Source organism: Prosopis cineraria, unplaced genomic scaffold (genome assembly GCF_029017545.1).
Source record: "Prosopis cineraria cultivar Desert tree isolate PC_DT_omini unplaced genomic scaffold, ASM2901754v1 PC3, whole genome shotgun sequence".
Taxonomy (NCBI): Eukaryota; Viridiplantae; Streptophyta; class Magnoliopsida; order Fabales; family Fabaceae; genus Prosopis; species Prosopis cineraria.
In genome coordinates this window covers 43,222,546-43,249,181 of record NW_026555334.1, presented here as the reverse complement: position 1 = coordinate 43,249,181, position 26,636 = coordinate 43,222,546, and the positions used below count along the sequence as shown (strand labels likewise).

Below are 26,636 nucleotides of genomic sequence, written 5' to 3'. Positions count from 1 at the left end.
TGAATACAGCCGAAATTTCCAGAGTAGTAAAATATAAATAAGAATTACGGTTCAATTTTGTCCCTGAAGTATATGCAAAAGGTCAATAGAAACCCTAAACTTAACTTAAGGTTAATTTTATTTCTCAACTTTTAAATATGTTGCTACTGTGCCCCTGGTGTTAACTCTCTCATTTCTACCATTATGTGAGTCCCATTTTTTTTAATGTTTTTTAGTGGGTGCCATTATTTTTTTTATAGTATAAAAAATATCCCTATCCCTCTATCCGCTCTCTCTCCTTCATTTCGTCACTCCCCTCGGCATCTCCTTCCCTTCTCTCTCTCCCTCCTCCCTACTTTCTCTCTCCATCTTCCGTCTCTTCCCTTCCTCACACACCCATCGTCCTTTCTCCTCACACACTTATCAACCACTGATAACCTATTAAAATTGATGTCAATTCAACACACTTTCCTACACTTTATTTGATGGATTAGATTAATTGTGAATGTTTTGGGTTTAAATACAAAAAAATAAGCTTCAATCCAAATTGACGTAAAAAAACTTATTGAGAGTTTTGCATAGATTCTTATATTGATTTTAAACTTTAAAAGATCTCATAATTGTATTTATTGTTTTAGGTAATTTTGAAGATAAATAGCGAAATGATGATTGAAGATGTATATGAAAATATAACAGTAGAAAAATTAGAGCTAAAAGAGAAGATTAGAGGCTCTGTGTTATGTGCTACGATGCATGTACAATGCGCCACGGCATGCAGCACAAAGATGGAGTTTCTGGAGATGCAGGAGCACCGACACATTTTACCATATGCGTTGTGAAGCACTGACAACACGCCGCGGTGTATGGCCTAAATCTGGCTATGCATTTTGAGCTGCAAAATGAAAAAATTAGGGTAGATAAGCCATAAACACGCCTCCAAACAAGGAGCTGCAATTTTTAGACATTCTTTGAGGCTTGCTTTACTAGAGTTTAGGGTTCTTAAAGGAGATTTGACCAATGATTGAAGATTTGAAGAGATTCAAATGAATTTTCTTCAATTTTCTTCTCCTCTTCCCTTTTCTCTCTTTGTTTCTGATATGGATGCTGTATATTGTGACATTTATGACTCTTTTCTGAACATGAGTAGCTAGTTCTCTTGTTTTAGGATTATTTTAAATCTTTGTATGGATTAAGACTTGCATATTCTTCTCTTTTGGTAGTTAATGATATATATATGTGTGTTTATTTTATCATATACTTAATGCTTTAAAGTGCTTGATCACCATTTAGATTGTTTTGTTCACTTAAATTGTGCTTAAGAAAACTAATTTAAGTGTAGAAATTGAATAAAATAATGTTAGACTTAAAATTTATAAAGATAAATGTATAATTTTTTTTGGTAAAATAGAGATATTTATTAACCCTCTATAGTCATACTAAAATTGAAACCTAAAATTTGTTTTCACTAATTATTTTTAAAATATTGTAAAATTTTAGTATTTTCAAATATACTTGATTTTGACTTAAGAAAGCTTTTTCAAGTGTATTGAAATTTTAGACTAAAACTTATTTTCATTAAAAAAATTATTTGAGAGGAATTAATTTAAATTTTATGAAATGTAAATGAGAGAAATAATCTTAGATTCTCATCTCTAAAAGTTAATGTTTTAACAAGTTTTAATTACTTTAAAACAATTTTAATCCAAAGTTCATTACTTTCACACAAACACACTCTTAATTTCGCTCAACCTATTTTAAAATTTAATAGTAAATTTTAACCTTCATTTATCTAAATATTCGTAGAAACGATAACTCTAAAATATTGTTGTGACGACTGATATGCTTACAGTAATGCTTGACAGCGAACAGCCATGCCATAGACATTTATGATTACTACTTTAACATATTATCAGTCAACAGCTCCTGGGATAGCATTGACAATAACTTCATCCGGTGCTAAGCTTGCACTCAAGTTGATGTTCCTGTCTTCCATTCTACCAACTGCAATTATTATAACTAGCTCTAATGGGATGGCGTGACGTCATGGAAAAGGGCATTGTCATTATAGCGTGGGATGGCATTGGCTATCAATCTGTTGTTCTTTATTAACTTAGGTCCTATTCTCCCCTGTTTTTTCTATTGGAAACAGAGATGGTGCTTCTTACCACCACCAAATCCGGTGGCTACTCCAGCGTTCTCTTAGGCATGCTCTCAAGAATCCACTTAGATGCATGCATGTTCAAGAGAAGAAGGGGTGTGTGTGTGTGAGAGAGAGAGAGAGTGTGTGTGTGGGGAGGGCGAGAGAAAGAGACGTTAGGGGGAGAGAAGGAATGAGAGAGAGAGAGAGAGAGAGAGAGAGAGAGAGAGATTATGCCTTGCACATCATTATGTTATTGCTCATAATCTATGCCAGCAAGCTGACAAGTCGATAAGCACTCAAAGCTCACACCAAGAGTTGATGACAAGCAAAATATGAAGAAAGAGGATGATCACGTTTGGTTGGAGTTCATGATCGCTCAAAGCTTGAACTACGAGTTGATGAGGTGGAAAGAGAAATAGTTTTATAGCTCGTGCTTGAAGATGAGGGTGATCATGAGTGCAAAGGATTCAGCCATTTCTGTGTAAAGAATAAATCTATGCAATGCATCGTTTGGATCAATGAGGTGTGAGGGGAGAGAGAGAGAAAGAGTAGAGGATATTTAAGATAAAAAATATTTAAAAAATTAATGTGGAACCCACAAATAACATTTTATGATAAAAAATATTAAAAATTTTCAAAAGTAAGGCCGATACTAATGGACGTCAGACAAGATAACATCATAGTGCTGGGAGAAAAAATCTATTACGTTGAAGGGAAAAAATAATCCTAAATTAAATTTAAAATTATTTATGACGTGTATATTGAGAGATATTTTTAACCCTTAAGCATAGATAAGCAAATATATTAGTTCCCTACCTCTACCAAATAACCTAGGTCGGTAATGATGCTCCCAATTCCATTATTAATTGCCCCAACAACAAAATTAACACTTGTCCTTTAATATCCGATCTCTTAGTGGATCCTCCCTGCCGTTTAACTTGATCCATAGGTTATCCGTAATTTATTATCCCATTCCTGTTGACCCAATTCTCCAACAGCACTAGAAAGAACGAGCCTATTTCTCAAAAAGAAAAAAGAAAAGAAAAGAACACCTCGGGTGCACTCGGTGACAATGCAACCATGCATTGCTTTATTCTTCTATGATTTGGTGGAGACAGATAATAATTGTGTAAAACTGTAGTATTCAAAAAGTAATTATGATGAGATAGGGATTAGAAAAAGTAAAATGTGGCACCATAAAAAAAGACAATACCTATTACAGCTGTTCTAAAAGTTTCAGGTGAGATTCACCGTCCACTTAGACGTCCCCCGAATCACATCGTAGAAACTTTTCTTCAATCATTTGAATTAAAAAAAAAAAATGCCATTTTGTGTAGAAACTTTTCTTCAATCATTTGAATTTAAAAAAAAAAATGCCATTTTGTGCGGTCAGATCACTCAGTGACAAACAAGCTCAGTTGAAACCATCATCATTCTAGCCAAACAAGACAAGCAAAAGTGCATTGTGAACTGTGACCGCTCAAGTATATCAACACAACGATTTCATATTGCCAGTATCCCAGCCCCTTACCAAAAACTGCAGGTGTGTCACATGAGAAACGAATCTTTCACCAAATAAAGAACTGCATGCACACTAAAAAGATGCGCTAGGGACACCATTTTTGTACGTGATATAGCTTATCCTTTAGCCATTCTATACGAGCTACATTTTGTTGGTACATTCCATGGCTTTATAAATTGTCTATTGTCCTTAACAAAAAGGGGGGAAAAAATTGTCCATTGTCCCGCTTCCTACAGGATATGAGTGGTTGAGGCAAAAGAATAGGCACAATTATCCATTATTATTCCTTTTTGTTTACATCAAGTCATCAATCAACTAACAAACTTGCTATACTAAGCCGTCCCTAACTCCTAATCTGATTTCTGACTACAAGACTGCAAAGCCACCATCTATATTTTAAAATTCTAGCAGCATCACCCCCAAAAAAAAAATTAAAATTAAAATTAAAAATTAAAGAGAAAAGGTTCATTATTTGAAAATACCTTCCTCACCACTCCAAGGCAACCCTTTAAGTACATCTCTTAAAGCATAGTAATGGCTATCGCATTTGTGGTCTGAGATCAAGTTGCTTGAAAGGATTATCCTCTGGAAATGCTCACCAGGATGCCTCTTCAGTAGGGTGAAATATTGCTTTCCACCATCAGTTTGGGAGCCCATGTTCCTTTGTAGACAGTAAACGATCCCGGGTATGAATAATTCCTCATGTACTTTAGACTCGTCTCCCCCAGTTTTCAGGGCAATAGAAGTCTCCTTCCTATCCACAAGGGCTCCAGGAGCAACTGGCAACTCCTTGCCTATGGCAGCATCTGTTTACACACAATAATATAGCTTACATAAGAATATGTAAACGCATTAACAACCACAAAAACAAATTTAGTGCACAGTTTTCATAATTATTGGCAACTTAAGGTTTGACTCAGAATGATGTTTATATAATGTAATAACAAGAAAGACTGAAAACCACTAGCTTGCAGGCTATTTGAAATTTGACTACGACTGAGGTCTATGATGGCAATTGTTGAGGTTAGCCACTTAGACCTTGAGGCCTTAGTTCAATTTGCAGAAGTGTTGAAGTAGAACTGGGTACATCTCAAGTTATAGATTGCCACTCTCAGAAATTTTAAGCCAACACAGAAAAGGCCAATGGCAGCTTACCAGTTAAACTTTTGTTTCTCCTGAAATTTGCATAATCAACAAATTTGCGAGCTACATCTTGAACTGACAAAACAACCTGCTTAGCATTTGTAACCAAATCTATGACGCTTTTCCAGTCTTCTTTCTCAATCATACTCATCCTATACAAGACAAAGTATGAGTAAGTCTTTTTTGGTCGCTAGCTGTAAAACTCTTCTCTGAAGTGCCAGGCTGCCTGCTATAAAATATAGTACAGCTTATTTGCTACCAACCAATCATACCTTTTCCTTGACATGTGAGGGCATTGATAAAAGGCCCCCTTATGCCTTTCAGTGTTTCTTATGATAACAAGAAAACTAATGGACCGAGAACAATAAAATTGGAAAAAACAATTTTCTGATGGAACGAGAACAATAAAATTGAAAGACAGTTATATAATGAACTGAATATGATGCATCAAAGCAAAAGCACCTCTTTAACAACTCCGTTCTTCAACATAAGAACATATGATAATTAAAAATATAGGAGACGAGGAAGAACCCAAATAAACCAAAAAAGCATCAGGTCAAAGTTTGAAAGTACTAGAGAATTGTGAAATAGTAACAGAGGTATTGGCCACCCCCTCTATTCTTCTCGCGCAAGCACGTGTGTGCATGCACAAGGAAGATAACTACATTGTCAACATTTAAACATCCCTTTATTAGAAAAAGCTGCCATTGATTTGTACTCCCTCTAATCCTATTTGTAGGACACCTTTTAAAAGTAATAACTAAACTACTTTTTTTAATTTTACCCTTTCTTGATTAGTGTGAAAATATTTAATGTAGTTATATCATTTAAAGCCAAGGGTAAAAATGAAAATACATATCATTTTTTTATAATATTAAGGAAAAATTAACTTTTCTTAAGATGCTTGAAATGGTTAAAAGTATCTTATAATAAAAACCAAAGGGAGTATTGCTCAAGAACTATAAGCTGAAATTAATTTCTTCAACTTTTTAGCACTTTCTCTTGGAAGAAATGGGGGAGAATCTGCTTGTTGTAAGACTAAATTAAATTTTCCTCACCAATCAGTTTGAAGAATTTCATTTCTCAACCTTGTTAGGGAAGCTACACTTAACCTAGGTATAATGTCATCCTGCATATAATCAAAAACCAAGTAGTTATATACCAATGATGACAGATAATAAAGACAAAAACTAGAAAAGAATCTGGACTCATCTCAGAAACTTCATAAACATAATTATTTACTTCAAGAATCCAGATCAAACACTGTGGTGCGCACACATGCACATGTTTGTGTGTGTGTCTGCCAGTCAACAAACACCCACCTGCATGACAACTGTTGTTACGTAGCTAGAGCAGCTTTCAGCAAGTTCTGCAGAGACACATGGTGGAGTACCAAATCCAATAGCAGATACAATATCAGGGCTAAAACCGAGCTCCTTAGATGACCTTCTGTGCATCATTATCGCTAATAAGGAAGCTATAGCACCTCCAAGAGAATGACCCACCAGTCTTACCCTAAATCCCTGTTTCAGAGTTGGTCACGCTGACTAAAAGAATAGGCAAACTACAGAAGGAGACCCAAAATTCAAAAAGAGATGACAAATGAATTATACTAATCTAACCAAAAATTGAATTACACTAATCTTCCCAATTTTTTTTAAATTTCTCATTAAGCACATAAACTTCTCTAATAATGTAATTTAACTTGTTCAAGATGGTGTGGAGAAAATTATTGCATAAAAATGCAGGGAATCTAGGCACAGGTTTTATAAATGTCAACAGAGAAGGTCATTGCATAATACGAAACTAGACAAAGTGTAGGTTACACAAACTCAGGGAGATAAATATATTTTTTTCCATAAAAAATTAAGATCATCCCACCTTATGTTTCTCCAAACATTGCCTTATGGTTCCAATCTCATGATAAAGAAACCAACGAGCAGATTCAGCAGTTCCAAAGTGGGTTGAATAGCCCTCAAAGGTGACTTCACCATCACTTGAGGAAACAACATCAGTGATAAGGTCAGAAACAGTTTGGGTTCCACGAATGCAAAAAATAACAAGTTTCTTACGGGTATCAACCCCTATATAATAGCCAGGCCTCATAACACTGGAACTTTTAACAAACTTCAAAACATTGCTTTCTCGGAGCATGCTGTTCCTTGCAATACCAGCAGCATTATCCCTATAAGCACCTTTAGCCAATTCAAGGTAGTATATAAGATCTTGGACCTGGAATCCAATGAAATTTCCTAATGAGAATCAAGACTGTGCCATGCCATAATGACTTGCAATGACAAGCTGAGAGTGCAAGATAAACAGATAATTATGCCACAAGGACATGTATGCTCTCTTGAGTGCGGTTTTAGAAATTACTATTGATTCCGATAAGATCTGGATTCCTTTGATATCTTCAAATGCATTTCCAGAAGCTTGACGAAGATATACAAGATACAGGCCAATTGTAAGGTCACTCAAGCTCCAATCCTGGATTCCAACCTTGCTTCGTTGGATCCTACTAATTATTTCCAAAAGGGATCGGTTGCTTGGTGGAGGATTGCTTCCACTTCTACAATTTTCATCTCCTGCGTATTCTTAAACATAGACTAGGGCTTTAGCATATAAGAAAATGGATTCTCATAGACTTGTGTTGCGTGGAGCAAGAGAATAATCTTCTTTTGATGTTAATCAAACTGCAACTTTAATATAATGTAGCAATTATGCCTTCTACCCTATAAATTATCCGACTGGTTTGAAGAGAAAAGGGGGAGTGAGAAAAGAAATAAGAGTTTACATGATGCATGTAATCAGTTGTGTTCAATTTCACCAATGCAGTAAACTAAGTGATATATCAGTTAAAGATTGTCCGTACTCTGCAGATAGATTGATTCAAGATAATATAGAAAGATACCAGCAATTTGTAACTATCTGTGCTGTCTAATTTCATGAGATGAAACATGCTCTACAGTTAACAGACCTGTTGGCAGAGCCCACCTACACAATTGCAGAGCTGGTTCCAGTGCCTTTGTGAGCCAAGCCAGCTCTAACTTCCACTTACTATCAGCTGGATCTTCACCATCAGAACTGTATTTGCTAACCCAGATATTGTTGTCTATCTTCTTATCGAGAGAAGGTTCAGGTGTTTTGTCCATTTTTTTAAGTTCACCTCCTTCAACCTTATCTGCTATTGACCTATGCAGTTGATTCCAGTTAACAATACCGTGCATGTACTTCCAATATGGTTCCTCTTTATTGAGAAGCCCTTTAGCACAATCTACAGAGTGGATTAAAAGAACGTGAATATCCAGAATCCAAATAGTATTTATTGGAAGGAGAACTGTCTGCACATAAATCATTTATGCGATGAAAACTTTAGAACTGAGGCTAGTAACTAGTCCACAGATATTTGGACACAAACCAATAAGACATCAAAGGACGCTAGTTCCTTACGAAGCCTTTCAGCAAGAAAGATTATAGGATCGAGCTCGAGACAAAATCAATCTTTTAACTTTAGCAATTTATAGAAAAATTGCAATTCCATTCCGAAAAATTCCGATATAAAATGTGAGGATAATCAGAGCAACCAACATTGCAGCAAAAAATATACAGCAAGTCTGTTGAAGAGCAGGGTGTTTAAGATTTGCCGCATGACCCTGTCCAGATGAAATACTAATGCCAACATGATTAAAGCGATTGCTGTAGGGCAAAGCAGCTTTCTTTTCAAAGGGGCTTCATGTTTTATAACATCAGACATGAGGTGCTTTAATCTTGCGGAACTCATCATCCAAGCAACATAACCATTAACCAGAGACTCATGTTCCTGGAAGTAAAAAAAAGAAGGAAAAACAGAGAGGATGGAAAATCCTAGTATTAAATTTGGCCCCCGGTTGAAAGGCTAATCGAATCATTGAAATTCGGAAGAAATTCAGCACATTACTTCCCATTTACCGGTTATGAAGAGAGCTCATATTAATTGCAGCAATATGAATAAAAGAAGCCACAATAATAAAGCGGTGGCATCATAGAAGATGAACTTACATATATTATGCAGCAGTCGCTTCACGTATCGGCAAGTCATTTTCATTTTCAAAGAAAAAGGGTTTGATTATGTGGGGGTGTTAGTGAAAGTTTCAGAGAACTAAAGGTGACGGTTGGGGTGCGGAGTGTGGCGGGTGAGCGGATAATAAGCTAGACTCATTGAACCTCCGTGGCGGCGTTATAGGTGAGAAAGCAGCAGTAACTACACGCAAACGAACCAATTAACTCGACAGATGGAAAAATTATAGCAAATGCTCAGTGTCGCTCTCGCTAGACGAGGCCGGATGAACAGTAAGATGACTCGAGAAGTTACAGCGAAGAGGACGGCTTACCCCAAGGCCAATGCCCAATCCTTTCATTCAGCAATGTATTTTTCCCCCAAAAAAGAAAGAGATTTAACAGTAGGATAGTCGTGCATTTTTGCTTATTTCTCCTATAACCACTGATAACATGACGTGAAAATTTATGCCATGTTAACACATTTTCCTCTAATTTCATATGCATTTAGGTGAAGTTGTGAATACTTTTAATATGTGTAATAGATAAATGTGTGTTTCTTATATTTGGACTTAAATGACAAAATTTTGATCTAAACTATGCATACGTTTTATCTTGATTAAGATTAAATTGGAACCTTTTCAAATTATTTATCTTCTTAAATTGTTTGGAGCATCATTTGAAAAGGATAAAAAAAAAAGAAATTATGAAATTACTACATTAAGAAAAAGATAAAATAAAGACTAAAAAATTAAAACTTAGTTGAAACACTTTTAGCTTTGGTCAAAAACTAGAACTAAAACATGAGAGAAGCACTTTAATTGCAGCCAAAAAATCTTAAGCCACAGCTAAGGATAAATTTGCCGCAACCAAATGACGTTTATTGAAGCTGTACATTTTGGCATCAAACTTGAAATTAGGTTTATATGTACAAACCTCTTATATTTGTGAAGTTATTTTTCATATTTGAGCCTTCATTGAGAGCTTCGTGTGCTAGGGTGTTGGAGTTGAAAGAGTTTGGAGTGAGGGAATGAAGACGTGAACACATTTATAGCTCCATTCTCTTCGTTTTTTTGTTTCTTCTCCTTTTCTCTCTTCTAACCTAATATGGATTCAAATATTTTGTATATTTGTATAGTTTGTAAATGATTATGAATAGTTAAACACTTTATTCTATGATTATTTAAAATTTTTATATGGATTAACACTAATTTATTCCTCTTTTTTGATAATTAATGATATATAAATATTTATTTTACTATTCTCTTAATAATTCTAAGTGATTAGCTACCATTTAATTGATTTGTTCAATTAGATAATGCTTAAGAGGGCTAGTTTGAATGTAAAATTTGAGTAAAATAATGCAAGAACTTGAAGTTTGCATGGTAAATGAATTATTTTACTAATAAGATAGAGACATATTTATTAACCTTGTATAATTACATTGGAATTGATATTTAAAATTGAGTTTTATTAATTGTAATAAGAGATTGGGCAATTAATTTAACTAAATACTTGTTTATGATTTAAAAAAGCTTGTTCAACTATTTTTTTTTAAAAAAAAACCTCGAGTTAACACTTATTTTCATTAAAAATATTTATGAAGAAGTTATTTTAGTGTTATGAGATGTAAAGGGAACAAATTATTCTAGATCTCAATTTATGTTTGAAGTTTGAAAATCATTTTATTTTCCCTATTTTTTAAATATAATGTAAATTTTAAAATCAATTTTATCAAACCAATTGTGTTTTGCTTAACTTGATTGAACTTATTCAGTCTTTTGCTTGATCTTATTTTTAATATAAATTTTTATGGGAACGATACTCAACTCATATTATATTATTTATCACGGTCAGTGTACTTGCGGAAAAAGCAACAAGTTTTTGGATACTCTACTCACATTATCTTACATGTCATGGCTTGTGAACTTGCAGAGAAAGCAAAAACCACTTAAGATCAAAATAATTTTATCTTTAAAATAATTAAAACAAAATATTTTTGTTCCTAGTATAAATTTTTCTAACAACTAATATTGAAGTCTCAGATAGCATTTTTTAACAATAAACATCAAAAATTTAATGATAATAACAAAAATACTATGACCTAAGAGGTTGCATGCTCATTGAAAATACTTTTAAAATAAAAATACACATTTATTCTTAATAATAATAGTAGTAATGTTATTAATATTGATTATTTTTATTCTTTTTTTATTAATGACCCAATTAAATTAAAAATAACTTTTTAAACCCCGTCATCCATGCTATGCCTGGTGCATTAATTACATCTTTTGTTTTAATGCACTGTTTAATTACACATTCGCATCCCCTATGATTTATGATTTTTTTTATAGGAGCCTATGATTCATGATTATTGTAAAAATATATACTCCATCCGTTTAAAAATATTTTTAACTAAGTCTCATTTTTAAATAAAATAGATACCTACTTTCAAGTTAATTCTATCTTTTTATATTTATTCTATTAAACACCTTATAATAAATATAAAGTCATTCATCAATGGGGATACTTTTAAAAAAAGTAATGATTACACCTTAAAAGATTAAAAATATCTTATATTTTTAAACATCTAATTCCTTAAAAAATACCTTATATTTTTTAATGGAGAGAGTATTTAACTAATTAACATCACAATATATTGTTATGTAGGTACCAAACGTCACATAATCATTTTGTGGTGTAAACAATATTTAACTGATTAAATAATTGACATTATGATTATTCTCTCTCTTGTTTGTTTTGTTTTTTTGGCTGGTAATGTTCCCACCTTTTGTGTAAACAATTAAACATTACTCAAACATTATTTTAGAATTTAATTCTTGGAAATATGTATGAAAAGATATTATTTAAAAGAAGACAACTCTTTAAATGATATTCAAATTTATTGGGAGATTGATTTCACAACTGCTGGCCATAAAGGTACCTTGAATAACCCTAAAAAATAAAAAACAATTAAACATACGCATAGTGATCGAGGGCCACAATCCTGCAATGCAACTTTTTGTTGGACCCAATCTTCACTTTCAATTTTCTTAGTTTTCTCTTCGGCCCACTTTCTTCTCGGCCCATTATGAGAGCAATCTTTCTTGCGTTTTTGGTTCCCCCCCCTTCTTTGCGGGCATTAATTTTCCATTCACACGCGATTATAATATTATAAAATTACCAGCAAAGGCTTAAGTCCAAAACACAAATGATAAGTTAATGTAAAATAATTGACTTTATGTTTACAAATTATTCCTCTACCCTCTTAAGAAGAATAGAGAAAAATTTAAGAAAACATTTTTAGAAGTTGTTGAACGCGATCTCTTAATTAATAATATTCTTAAAAGTTTGATAAATGATAGAGCAAAATGACATCTTACAATCCATGTAACCGGCCCCACCTGATGAGATAAAAGCTTGTTATTGTTGTTGTTGTTGTTGCTGTTATTTACAAATTATTTCTTTAATTTGGGTAAAATTAAAACACTCTTAATTTGTTGATTCATAATTAGTCATGCCATCATTCAGTCACATACAGTCATTATATTGCATTACATATGTTACGTGTACAATCCACTTCCGGAGAAAAGGAATGAGAACAAAAAAGTGTGAGGGATTAAGATTAAGAACAAGAGTGGCCCCATAAATACATAGCATAAGTTTTGTTTTGACGTGAATTCGATTCGAGTGATGGGAAGGGTATCAATGATTGAGCTAAATGCGATCATATCTATGCTTAGATTTATTTAATAATGATCAAAAAGATATAGTTAATGGAGTGCCTTGATATAAACCCGCACCAACATTCGGATTCTCTAGATGCCATGATTATTAATGTATCTAATGATAATATATACACACATTTTACTATATATTTCAAATTTGAGATTTGCGTTTTTACGACTCACACGTTGGTGATGTCCAAATACTAGATTCATTTTTTTATCTAATAAGAAGTTTGATCGATGATTTTGTATGTCAAAAGTTGATACGGAAACAAGCGGTGACAGGTTTATATATATATATATATATATGTTGGCCAAAACTAATGATGAACTTGATATTTTTTTTCTTCAGTAATGTATATGTATGCTGATAAACAATGGAAATGTTTATTATATAAATGGATGGAGATGAAAGTGTAACCTAGATGAGAAACAGGATGAAAACATATTTCCCCTTATTTAGGAGGGTTGGAAGAAAAAATTGGTAGATACATTTTGCGATAGTAGCTAGTAATGATTGAAGTTAATATGATAATATCATACAAAAGAAAAATTATATCCTGTGATAGGAAAGAGCTCGCTTGTAAAATTTATTTGCATTGTGATTGTCTTATTTTTCATTAAAAAAAAAACATGGCAGTAACTAGTAAACAGAAAAACTTATATAAGTAGCTTTATATATTTAATGTTTTTGTTTTTAATTAAATTAAGATATGTAAATTTTTTATAGATTATTTATTCTATAATAAATCTTGTTATTAATTTTATTAACATATTAAGATTCACTTATTATGATTTGATTGGATATAAGTATATTAAATATATAAGTATTATCTATTAATAAAAGGCATGGACATGAAAGAAGATGCAATGAAAGGGATACTCAAAATTAGCGGCCAAGATAGTTTTGGCGAATGCACAAGAAAATGTGTAGATTTGCTCCCATATTTGATCCTCACGTTTCTTAATTTAGAATCTTCCTCAACAAAGAAAGAAAAGAAAAAAAGAAAAAATGTAGATACCATTTCCAACAAGCCACGTGATGTTCGTGAAGATCAAATGCATTCTAGTCTGCCGAGTTCTTATCCTACTACAGATCTGACTCACACTATCGCGCCCATAATATGAGGCCATTAATTAGCTGATAAGCCTGCCATCATATATTAATTAAGGCGATCGAATTCAATCTCATGGCATCGCTTTTTGAAGTGGGTAAGGAAAGTTGTAATGACATTTTACTCAAAGGGGCCAAAAAGATGATGAAACCCGTATAGCTGGTGTGATATATACCTCATCAACTTTGATAATTAACTTCAAAAAGGGTTTAAAGAGTACGAACATGATAATGATGATAATATAAAGAGTAGCGCCTGGGATGAATGATAGAAGAAGAAGAAGACATGCATGACTGGGTAGCATGTGTGAGAGAGAACAGCGACAATAATGGGAGGATCTAGAGGATACCAATGGAGAAGCGACGATGAAATGGACAAGCAACTGAAAATGATTGATAAAGAACTCACATCTCAGCAGCACCAAATTAAACATGATAAGGGCAACCAGATCCCTTTTACATTTGCATCAACTTCTAAACACACACACACATATAATGGTGTTGGACCCACTTTCGCTCTGGTCCCCCAGCAATCCCGACCTCTCTATTTTTCATGGCCCCCGTGATTGATACTGCAATGTCGTTCTCCTCGGAAAAAGGAAATATATAAAACATAAGCTGATTCCAAGGGTTAATTAATATATTGATCCGTCCAAAACCCTCACCTCTCAAGCTGATTACATTCTCGTTTTTACTCCACAGCACATCCCACTCTATATCTCCTTTGCTGCACTCAACAACCCTATCGCAACATGCTACATCATAACGTAGCCTTCGTTTCTTTTCCTTCTGTAGAAACCCCCCATGGCAGTGCAGTATATATAATCCTCCCAAACCAACCATAAGAACTACAACTTGCTTTCTTCTAAACCAGCGAGCAGTGTTATAATTACTTCCCCTTTCTGAATCTCACGGCAAATTAAGCTGTTAACATTAGAATTTGGCTCCCGCGAATCAGATCAGTGTCTTCCTCTCACAAACCTCTAGTGATAAGGTGATGGTGACAGATCCCTCATCAGCGTTAACTTCAGCTTACAGGGTCTTGCAATTCACCTTTGGCTTCTAATATTAATAGGGCCAAATTATACTGATGGCTGAAAGAGTTCTTGCATGCACTATCAACAGTCAAAATCTCTGCAGCAACTGCACTCGTCAGTAATTTATTTAATTGACCACACCGAGTGGTGAATGAAACGTATGCCTAATTAATGCGCTGACGTGGGACGCTTATTATATGTATAACTCAGCAATTATTGTCTCCTACTTTAATATGTTGACTTATTGGGCGCGTAATCAAATCTTAATTGAGGTAACGCAGTCTTGAACCGACAAACTGAACCGTAATGCGATTGTGACTTTGATATTTAAGAAACAAGGGAGACCGACATATGCCCTACATGATTTTGAGCTTTCGATCTCCATTTCTCTCCCCTTTTCATTACTGAAGAAAGCCACTATTTTTTAAAAACAGTAAAGGCGAGTTCGAATGCCTCACTTTTGCTGGAATTGCACCACATACGCAACAGTCTTGGATACACATACATATATGCTGTATTAATTTCTGGCTAAAATGTGTATTGGACCCGAGTCCCACCGAATAGTGTCTCTTTTGTTTTTTCAACACTTAGTTAGGCAATATATAAATGAACCAAAACTCATACTGCATTATGACGAGCATTTAGAAGCCAACATATGCAATCACAATAATTTCATAAGCTCGAATGTTAAGAAATCCTTTTTTTTTTTTTTTGCAAAGGAAAACCAGATTCGTTGACCACAAAAAAAAATGCTGAATTGCTAAAGGAGGCAAAATCTACTAAAAGCATGCATCTCTAAATACTCCATTCGTTAAAAAATATAAGGCATTTTTAATCAAATCTCATCATCCATTAAAGTAATTACCTACTTTTTAACTAATCTTATTTTTTTATATTTATCCTCATTAAACACCCTATAATAAATATAAAGTCATTATCGATAAGGGTACTTCTGAAAAAAAGGCAATGATTACACCTCGAAAGATTAAAAATGCCTTATATTTTTTCACATCTAACTCTTCAAAAAATACTTACATTTTTGAACAAAGGAAGTAATTATAGGGCAGAGAGAGAGAAAAAATTTTTGGATCCTATTTATAAGTCACATTATTAAATTTTTATCATAAATTTTTGTTTACCCTCCATTGAATATTGAAAAAAAAAAATTATTGAAGTGTGTATATTTAATAGGGACAAAGTTGAAAACTTATTAAATTTTAAGACAAAGTTAATGAGTTTTAAAATTTTTTTAATACTGATAAAATATATTGAAAATAATTTATAAATAAAATTAAAGTAGTAATATTTTTTTCCTTGTTTTGGGGGGGGGGGGAGTTTTGGAGTATTGATGCTTGGCTTGTTAACTTACATTAATTAACATCGAAGTCTTAAAGAGACAGGCCAAAAGTGGGTATCTCACCATACTGGCCTTTCTTTGCGACTTTAACTGTGTTCATGTCAAGATTTAGAGACATCTGTCATGCCATTTTTCTTTAATTTCTCCATTCAATGTTTTGGCATCTCGTACCGTTCATTTAATGGCCACCTAAGTCTCAGTTTGAAGCAGGCCTCCTTCTCACTTAATTATCTCAACCTAGCTAGGTTTAACATGGAAGTCGTGCTCGTGGGAGAAGATGGTCGTGGCTATGACAGAGCTAAGGAAGTTAAGGAATTTGAAGAGACCAAAGCTGGGGTTAAAGGCCTCGTGGACTCTGGAATTGAAAGGCTCCCCAGGTTTCTCATTCATCCGCCGGAGTCCCTTCCAAACTTCTCCGCTCCTATTACTTGCTTCCGTGTGCCGGTGATAGATTTTGAAGGGTATGAGAGCTCTCGCCGGACAGAGATAATCAATGAAATTCGTCAAGCCTCAGAAACGTGGGGCTTCTTCCAAATGGTGAATCACGGAGTCCCAACTTCTCTTATGGACAACTTGCTTAAAGTCATCAGAGAATTTCATGAACAACCAAGGGAGGTGAAGAAGGAGTGGTATTCCCGTGACAACAAGACACGAGTGAGGTATTTCTGCAACGGAGACCTCTTCGTCTCCAAAGCAGCGAATTGGAGGGACACCTTGCTCTTCGACTTCCAGGATGGTCCCCTGAACCCCGAAGCCTTCCCTCTTGTGTGCAGGTAATTAATATAATAACGCGTCTCATACTTTCATACGAGTATTACACAAGAAAACGGGTTACTTTACTTCAGATGTATATAAATCTCTCACAGCTTCACATTCTTGGTAATGACAAACGCAGCTGCTTTGTTGTATTATATTGCAGAGAAACGGTGAGCCAGTACATTGAGCATATGAGGGAACTGAGAGAAAGAGTATCAGGACTACTGTCAGAGGCACTGGGGCTGAGGACGGACCGTCTGGGAACCTTGGAATGCATGAAGAGTGAATCAATGGTGTGCCACTATTACCCGGCTTGTCCCGAACCGGATCTCACATTTGGCACCACCAAGCACTCAGATCCATCGTCCCTGACATTTCTACTGCAAGATAACATAGGTGGCCTCCAAGTTCTTCATCGAGACCAGTGGGTTGACATAAACCCCGTACACGGAGCATTAGTGGCCAACATCGGAGATCTCATGCAGGTAACATCTGGTTTCCGGGGGAGAAAAATCAATTTCTACTTTTGATTCATGATTCACTGATACTCTCCAATCAAAATCATAAGATTTATTGTTTCAATCTTATAAAACGTAATCATCACTTAACTAAGATATGAATTGATTGGAACCATAAATCGAGCATTTCGAATCGATATGGGAGAATCACACTGTTCTTCGATTTAATCGCGTGAAAAGTAAGAACAATGACTTGACGACTAAATTATATGACTCTTAGATTGTTGAATATTATCCATATTTCATATAAAAGTTTTAACAAATACATGTTACTTGAAGATGTTATAAATATTTTACCTATAAATAATAAACATAACTATTGAGTGATGAGTTGATTATTTATATTTAAATATTAATATATGTTCTAATTTTTGGAAGCTTACATGAATCTGGATTTGACAAGCATGGAGCATAAGAGTAAAATAACTGATTTGATTATGTGTAATGTTGCGTAGCTGATAACCAATGACAAGTTCAAGAGCGGGGAGCATAGAGTACTGGCTGGACGAGTAGGGCCCAGGGTATCTGCTGCATGTCTATTATATCCAAGGGAGAAACACAGAGCATACGGACCACTAGAGGAATTTAAGTCCGCCATTCACCCACCTTTCTACAGGGAAACCACCATTAGTGAATATCTTGCTTTCTACAGATCAAAAGGCCTCGATGGCAACAAGGCCCTTCCTCATTTTAGGCTATGAAGCAACTCACTCCCCGGTGGTGATTTAATGAATAATAAGCTACCATTCAACAGCTTTGTCGACTTTTAATACACTCTCCTCTTCTCTGTTCACAAGTCTGATGCGTTATATTTTAACTGATCGCGCGCGCATTCTATTTCAAGACGCTTTAACGCATCCGGATATTTCTAATGTCGAACGCTAGAGCAAATCATGATCACAATCCCACCACTAAGAAACGAATGTCATCTTTGTCACACTATAAAGCCTCCGTATTTTACATCTTCATAAAGTTTGGTTTTCTCCTCCCTCTCTTTTTTCAACCCTACCCAATCGTGCTTTCCCAGTCTGCGTCTTTATTCTCTGGATCACGCACGTGTGGGGAGCAAGGAACAGAAGATTTCCAACATCATTTCCAAGCCCGCCCGCAAATTTTCAAGAACCAACCCGTTATTGTGCATGCATTGTACTCTTGGATTGCAGTATTTGAACAAGCGGCCACAAGATATCCAACCTGTGTACATTTCTGTTGTTTTGGCCCTGTGATACGTCACTTCTTATCAACCACTTGAAAATAAGCAAACGATTGCAGCATGAACAGTCTCCCCAAAAGAAAAATGAAGAAAGAAAAAATTACCACATTATGATCCTACCTCAACCACAAAACACATCCATGTCTTCTCACTACGAGCTTCTGTTGCACCTTTCAAAATTGTCAGGCCCAAGCTCCTTATGGCTTCTGCTATCTCCAGAAAATGGCTGCACTCCTCACAAAGCATCTGCAGGATAAGCATAATTAGAATATGAAAAACATGCTCAGCAGCTGATGATGGCCAGGCATATGGAACACTATCGAACTCCTTAGTTTCTCATCAGAGCATCTATTTCCCTGATCCCGAGCAATTAAATTTCAAATGAATCATCATTGTACAGTAACACAAAATTGCAACCTCAAACTCAAACGTACCTCAACAAGCATATGTCCATTCTTACTAAGATTCTCCACTAATATTGAATGAACTTTCAAATGACCACCTACTTCCATTGCCCAACTCGAACCCTGTTCATAACTAGAGGATCCAGGAACAGCTGATTCCAAGTGATGCAACTGCAAAAGAGTTTCCAGTAGGTGTTACGTGATAGGAATACAGCATGTAGATACATGGGAGAATGATAGAAGGTCCCAAAAAGATCAATTAATTCAAGTTAGATCCCAAATGTCAAATTTCAGGAATTTGAAACTCAATCTTTCAATTTTACAGTTGTGTTGTAATGAATTTGCAACTTATTTTTCAAATTTTAACTTGAATTAATTGATCCTTTTGGAACCTCTCTGTCATTCTCCCTAGATATATTTTTTCTTTTATTTTTTTTTTAATTCGATTATTTGGATGGTGGGGAGCAAATCAAGACGAAGCTTCTGATGAGTAATCAGCACTCAAAAAACTTGCTATAGCAAGTATATAAAGCCATAAAATATAATCTTGCTAACTACAATAGCAGTTACATGAAGACATTAAATCTTGGCGGAAACTTTTATAACGGACAAACAGACTGAAACCAATGAATTTCTAGTTTAACTATAGCCTTCAAATATCACTTCCAAATTGATGGAAAATGTATTTAGTCAGTTAGTTTCCATATATAGCCCATGGGCTGGAATACAGACTATCGGAATCACTTGGAAGAGTACCTTTGTGTTTGAACCAGTAAATTTAGTTAGCTTGTCAGCATGCTTAGTAATGCTCTGCAGAAAGAGCATGTGCTTTATTGTGCGCTCCAGTAGTGAATCAATACTGCACTGTTGAAGTTACCAGAATTTATTCAGCCACATGAAAGGAACCGCAACTATAATAAAGTCAAAATTAACCCATACAAGTTTAGGAAATGCAGATTAAAGGGAACTACCTTTGCTCCATTTGGCACCAATTCTCTTAACTCCTTAATGCGATCTTGGATCAGTTGCCTGTCCCTTGGCCTAGGCCTACCACTTTCTCCAGGCCTGGCCCTCTTCTTGTTCTTACCAGGTTCAGAAGACCTTTCAAACCGTTCACTACATGAACTAGGACATGATGAAGTCAAAGAGTGGAATATGTCTCCTCTCACAAGAGAAGACTCTACTGAATAGCCTTCTGAATTAATAGCAGGGGCAGTGTGCATTGAAGCTTCAGGAATTCTTTCAGATATCATTGCAGATTGCACTGATGCAGAGTATGAAAGTTCACTCTTAATGTCATTATTACCATGACAAGCATTGGCTACTATTGCTTCCAAAAGATGCTCTGGACAAGATTCACGAGTCAACTGGCTACAGCTGATCTCGTCTGGCATCCTCATCATTGTAAGATCCTCATTAACCTGTCCCTCTGAATCAAAATATCTACTTTTCACAAAAGCCGGTCCAAGGGCTTCATGTAGCTCACAGCCAGCAGGGAATTTCAACAATGCATTTGAGGTACTCTTGTAAGAAGGTGCAGCCTGAAGCTGTGACTTTTCTGTATCTTTTTGGGAGCTTGCATCAGAAGATCTGGGAAAAATCAATGCCTCTTTCTGGCTAGTATTTAGATAACACAACTTATTACCTTCACAAACAACATCATGAAAGTCTGAGGGCAAGCAGGCCAAATCAGCTCCAATTTTTTTGGATGGATCTACAGAATCACTGAAGTTATTGTCCATAACTGAATTGTGTAGCAATGATGTAACATTTTTTTCTGATTCCACCCTAATATCTTTGGACCCACTGCTGCCCACTTCAAACTTCTCATTTAGAGGTCTCATGTCTAAAAATTTTTGATGCTCCACATTCATCATATTTGATACCAACTTGAGCAGAACTGAACTTTCATCACTGCAAACCTCAGGCCCTACATGTTCGGTCACATTAACAGTCATTTTCTGATAAACAGCAGGAAGTGGAAAGTTATTCACAGAACATGGAACAGGCATTAAAATATCCAGTTTTTCACCCCTCGCGGTTTCCTCTGTATCAAGCAAGCAAGCAGGTCCAATTTCTGAAGACAATTTCAATGTTGATGCCTCTGGCTGAAAAACCAAGAAATCTAAATATGATGATAATTTTTAAAATGTGCAGGTCAATAATAATCGTGTCATAGCATTTCTGGCTACATCAATATGTACAAACATGCACGACTGCAGGCACACAACATCCCCTGCAGACCAGAACCAGAATGAAAGACACGTGAACATATAGGGGAGAGGTGGGAGCCGAAAATTACCAGAGAAGAAGAATTCTTCACACTACATTGTATATGATTGGGAACATGGCCTATGGAATAATCTTGATTAGCCAAAAAAACACCTCTGATATGAGTTAAAATTCTCATATCTTCAATCACCTGCTATCAGGGACAGCAGAAGTAAAGCACACTATTAACTATGAATGAAATATAATAATGATAAATTGATTTTCAACATAAAAAATTGTGTAGACCAGAGATTATGTTACATCCAATCAAATTATAAAATAAAGCACTTATTTAACAGTTTTATTTTTTCTATGAAAATATATCTAGCAAATTTATTATAACTAAAACTTGCATCTGAAAATGCTAAATGAAGACATGAAAGTATTTCAGAGAAAAGGAGCAAATAAGCACAAGCCTCTATCAAAACTGCCTCCATTCGTCAGGTCATCATTTTATCCAGCATTCTCACATGCTTATAAGCCAGAATTTACATGAATACAAGTCGTTAACATTAGGGTAATTATATGTGAAACAGTTGTCTGCTAAATTTGCACTAAAAAGTTTTTGTATATGAAGCACAATCCACTACTTTGGTGTCTGTAGGGTGAAATATAATTTATAAATTAACCAATTCATAATTAAGTTATGCCTAAATTCCTCCTTAACATGATTAAAAATTATCGTTTACAAGCTATAATCCATTGCTTTTCAACCTTGTGCCTAAATTATTTCAGCAAATTTATCGCCCAATCACCAGGCAAACTATTTCCCAAATTAAATGGAGAAAAAATACAAGGCAAGTGATGCTAGCTGAATAAATATGATACACCCAAGAGAAAGCAGGTAATCAAATTTTACAGCTCTGAAAATAAAGCTGTTATGCATAGCATAATAGACCCCTATCTTGAAAAGGATCAGCGACCATATCGACAAGCAAGATGGAATTTAAGCAGAGTAAATAGCTAAAAACAGACTAGAATATCTTACTTTATTTAAGGAACCGAGTTGAACAACTCCATGCGGGATTATAGCTACAACAACAACTGTCTACAAGGCAAAACAGAGATTTGTTGATGAAATGCCTTCATGCAGATAAAATACTAAAGCAATGAAGTTCAGGGAATCAATTTCTAAAAGAATTAGCAACATAAAGTGCTCTGGAAGTCCAAAACTTAAATTCTCTTCCTTCTTTATTCCATGCAGCTGATCCCACTTGGTGAGACAAGGCTTGTTGTTTTCTTTATTCCAAATAAGTCATCTATTGTAGCAAGAATAATCTAATGATACTTCCTTCTTTTGATGTATATAACTCTGAAAGAAACAAAAAGTCCCACTTCTTTTTAAAGAAAATTCTTGCACCAAAATTAACAATACAATGCAGCCCATTTGATTAAGAATAACATTTTTCAGTATAAACATCTGATGTTTGGGCCATCAAAGAGATAGTTATCGTGCTCAACAATGAAACATGAGACCCTAAATATATTTTTATCAAAAAATATCAAACTTTATCTAATTCCTAAGGATGCAGCCAAGTGTGGTTCTGATTTAGTTAAAAATAACAATGAACCAGAGAACTATAATGGCTTCATTATGCATTACATTGGGGTACTAAGCATATTAAGTACATGTTTTAAAATGTTGTCAAAGTTTACCATCCTTAATAATGTAGCGTAAGTCTGATTTAAAGTTGAATGCAAAGAATTCTCTCTTTCAGTACCCATTAAAGTTTAATCAAAGAAAAAGATGATCACTTACCCTAATTCCAGCAGAAAACTGGGATTGCCATCCATCAGCAAACTAAAATTAAAACACAAAGGGGAAGAAATGAGAATGATGAAAGTTATAGACAAGGTACCAAATACCAATTAGAGAGCCTCACCTCACAGGACAAACCAGAACTCATAGCATGATCATCTGCATAGATCCACTGATGCTTCCCACTGAGAGCTACCTGTCCAACAATACTGTAAAGGGAAGGATCAATACGATAGGTAGATCAAATTTAACGTGGCTACAGAGTATGGGATGCATAATAGATAAAATTAATCTTAAGCAACATCAACTTTTGTTGGATTAGCCATACCCATCTCCTAACGAATATACATGATCTGACATCTTTCTCACAGCCATTCCAAGAGGGTCATGAGAAAAATGCCCAACGTGAAACTGTTCCATGGTCTTCTGGCAGCACTCATCATCTAACGAATCATAATCATCAGGATTTTCATGGTAACCATCCTCCCATGTTAGGATCCTGTGAGTGAATGCCCCAATCAGAAAATAATTTAATAGAACATTATGGTATTTGACTTTCTTGCTCTGGTACTTAACCAACAATCAACTGTCAAATTTTACATGAAAAACTCGATGTAGTCTGTCATATTGCATATGCACTGCTTAAAAAGATGTCCTTAACAGCAACACATGCAATCCGCCCAAAAGGAGAACGCAAAACAATGGAAAGCAACATAAAGAACCCTAAGAAAACAGAAGGACATTAGTATCCATCAAACGAGTTACTTCTAACTTCATAGTTTTCCTCGAATGAAAGTAGATGACACTCAAGGGCAAACACTCCCCCAAGTGTTATGATGATGAGTATTTCCATGCTTTAATTCTTGATACTCAAGGAGTCCCCTTCTATATTAATAAGCATTATATACGCTAATCGCCTAGGAATCACATCAACGAACAATTAAAGCCGAGGCACAGGAATAGCCAACTTGAAGGACGAAACGCAAAAGGACAAAAACATTTTCTTCGTAAGATCATTTACACAATTAAAAGCTGATAAATTTTGCTCAAAAAAATTAAAAGCAGATAAATTATCGTGGTCTCTGAATATCAGGGAAAACCCAGCCAATATAGTCAATCCCATTAAATTGCCACAGCACTTAAAGCAACCACAAAAGTGCAAAGCAACGGTAAATCTTGAAACTCTTTACTACGCGTAGTCAGCATCCGAAATATTAATGGAGACACAAATCAAAAACCAGATACGAAAGATGAGCAAAAGAACAAGAAAAAAGTTGACGTACTTCCGATCCTCATGTCTGAGTCTCCAAAAGATGGCGTACTTCCAATCAGTATTTAAACAGAGCCTTCTGAGTAATTGACGCATGTTCATGGCCATCTTCTCAGAATTTTGACGACCCCACGAAGCCCCGAGAAAGGGTTGTTGATTAACTCTGCGAAAAAAGAAAAACAATAAAAGCCCTCCAACTCCCTATAGTCCCCTCGCCCTAGCTTCCCCTATAAGATCCTCTTCCAGCCTGCTTCCTCCGCAACCCAGCTCGCCGTTTTAATGGCGGTCCAATTGTTGGCCGAAGCAGACGATCTGTGCCCATTGCTCGTACGAGAAGCACGAAGTTCAGTATCCTCAAGCTTCGAGATTTGCTTATGAAGGATTTACAAACCCGAGAGGAGAACAATACCCGCCACCTCACTGAAAATGACAACTACAGCACAGTGCTTGAGCATAGAAATCCTGCAATTACTCATGGAATGTTCCCGGAAACTCCGTAATTTTTTTGAGACGGATTTGAAAGGAAATGCCAAATGAGAATATAACAAAAAATGAGCGTCGAGACTCTAGCTTATATCGGACGACATGGAGGCAAGGCAGTGCGAGAACTGAAAGTGTATAGTGAATTCCTCAGGTAGGATGGAGAAAAATCTGAACGCGAAGGAGAAGAAAAATGGAAAGGGACTGCAAAGTAAGAGCTTTAGAATGGGCACAGAGAAGTGGGGTATATTAGTCGAAGAAAAGAAGAATGATCGGCTTCTACACAGCTTGTTTTTTCAGATAGAAGCAAACTACAAGCTTTCCAGAAAGCTGCCCTGACTCACTTCCTTCCGGGCGTGGAAATGGTGGATGAGAAGTAAGTGTTATTATATTATAACGAGTGACATGCGCACTGTGTTAGGCGCGGAGAGGAGAGGAGTCACAAACAAGCACCAACATGCACACCGCGCATTTTAGCAAACTTTATCCTGATGAGCCTTTTCCCTTTGATTCTCTTTCACTCCTAACTCGACTGGGGAAAAAGGCATGGGCAAAAGCCCAAGGTGCGAAGCTAATGAAGGATTAGAGACTAAGTTGAGCTTATATTTAACGCTAACAACTTCCACGAGCCCAGGACCAAAGGGCAAGAAAGTTAAACAATCCAACTGGGTTATAAGTGCACTTTACAGGTGGATTTATTTTATGGCCAACAACATCATGCTCCATGGAGGAAATGCTTCTTATCCTCCCTTCAATTATCAAACTTTCTTTTCTTGTTTTATGATACTGCAATGAACTTAACCCTCTTATGTCGTTTTCAACAATGATCTTATAGCTTCAAAGGTGGCCGCCTCCACCCTCGTTTCTTCTTTACTTCCCCACCCAAGTTTACCTCAACAATATATATGATTTTTTTTAATGAGTTCTCATTTGGCGGCTAGCTGGTTCATGTTCATTGAATTGAATAGCGATTCCCTGTGTATATGATAGCTGATTGGTTCACCCATTCATTTCATGTAGGAGTAGGAAGCATCAGATGTATCCCATTAAATGAGCTACATCCGTGTCTGTTTTTTGTTTCAAAACAAATAAAAACGTGCGTGACAGCCGTACATTTCCTCGATTATTATTTATTAGGTTCTCAATTCTTATCTCACTACGATTAGTCCTCCAAAATCTGCATCGGCTGGTAAGTCTATTTTATATTTTAGGAGACTAAATGATATATATACACACAATAATTCATACAGTACTGGAGATTCGTAATGTCAAGGAATTAATGATTAATTTGAAAGATATTGAGGAACACGGGTATGTTTATATTTAGCAACTTTGACATTTTTTAACCGCCATACTATATGAATAGGTAGCAAATTGATTTGTACCAAAAATCTAAAATTAAATTTAAAGGATAATTGAAACGTATACAAGTCAGGGTTCAAGTTGTGCCAAAATTATTTAATTTTCTCCAGCTACATGTACACAGACAGACATGCACTTCAATCCCATTCAATATGGTGAATCGGTGATAAAACACACATGACATATGTATCGACACAAAAAAAAAAAAAAAAACTCTTCGAGTGTTTATGGTCAAGATTTCCCTGTCCTGGCAACCGACTTAATAAAAACAGGAACAAATTCTTGCCCCGCACCAACTCAACATCGTGTTAGGGATCCCATTATGAGTTTTAACACTGTGATCCAGAATATGATTATAGTCATTGATTTCTCTCATGTCATCACTTCTTTCTTTAATTTTTTTTTTTGTCTGCATGCGTCTTTTTCGTAAGAGTGATTTCGGAGTTTGATGCCAGGTTGGCTGAATTTAGTCCCTCGCTCGCTAATCATAAAGGACAGAAATACAAAGCATTGATGTTAAAAAGCAGTAAAATGATAATCATACGTGT

General features: G+C 35.4%; 3 protein-coding genes across 12 annotated transcripts; 1 reads left to right on the top strand and 2 right to left on the bottom strand.

Moving 5' to 3' along the window:
• Positions 1–3,888: 3,888 nt before the first annotated feature.
• LOC129306745 (uncharacterized) lies at positions 3,889–9,207 on the bottom strand. Of its 4 annotated transcripts, XM_054947477.1 has the most exons (10): positions 9,155–9,207; positions 8,823–9,024; positions 8,373–8,604; positions 7,762–8,058; positions 7,161–7,378; positions 6,666–7,016; positions 6,107–6,307; positions 5,843–5,913; positions 4,797–4,936; positions 3,889–4,447 (listed from the first exon to the last, which is right to left on the bottom strand). In XM_054947477.1, the coding sequence occupies exons 3-10, from the start codon at positions 8,566–8,568 to the stop codon at positions 4,110–4,112; spliced, it is 1,812 nt and encodes a 603-aa protein (XP_054803452.1). In that variant the 5' UTR covers positions 8,569–8,604; positions 8,823–9,024; positions 9,155–9,207; the 3' UTR covers positions 3,889–4,109. The 4 variants fall into 4 exon arrangements, with proteins under 4 accessions (XP_054803452.1, XP_054803451.1, XP_054803453.1 ...); XM_054947476.1 differs by having other exon boundaries at positions 8,823–9,180; XM_054947478.1 differs by having other exon boundaries at positions 7,161–7,369; positions 8,823–9,179.
• A 6,893-nt stretch (positions 9,208–16,100) lies between these two features.
• LOC129305299 (1-aminocyclopropane-1-carboxylate oxidase homolog 1-like) lies at positions 16,101–18,082 on the top strand. Its single transcript, XM_054945332.1, has 3 exons — positions 16,101–16,828; positions 16,975–17,296; positions 17,785–18,082. Exons 1-3 carry the CDS (start codon positions 16,179–16,181, stop codon positions 18,028–18,030), a joined length of 1,218 nt encoding a protein of 405 aa, XP_054801307.1. The 5' UTR covers positions 16,101–16,178; the 3' UTR covers positions 18,031–18,082.
• On the bottom strand, positions 17,742–25,286 carry LOC129305297 (transcription factor EMB1444-like). 7 transcript variants are annotated; one of them, XM_054945327.1, is made up of 12 exons: positions 24,260–25,286; positions 23,305–23,475; positions 23,101–23,185; positions 22,977–23,018; positions 22,206–22,265; positions 21,249–21,371; positions 20,592–21,054; positions 19,918–20,510; positions 19,703–19,810; positions 18,977–19,117; positions 18,663–18,788; positions 17,742–18,576 (listed from the first exon to the last, which is right to left on the bottom strand). In XM_054945327.1, exons 1-12 carry the CDS (start codon positions 24,352–24,354, stop codon positions 18,460–18,462), a joined length of 2,124 nt encoding a protein of 707 aa, XP_054801302.1. In that variant the 5' UTR covers positions 24,355–25,286; the 3' UTR covers positions 17,742–18,459. The 7 variants fall into 7 exon arrangements, with proteins under 7 accessions (XP_054801302.1, XP_054801303.1, XP_054801304.1 ...); XM_054945328.1 differs by having other exon boundaries at positions 19,918–20,504; positions 24,260–25,285; XM_054945329.1 differs by having other exon boundaries at positions 19,918–20,876; positions 20,979–21,054; positions 24,260–25,284.
• Positions 25,287–26,636: the final 1,350 nt, after the last annotated feature.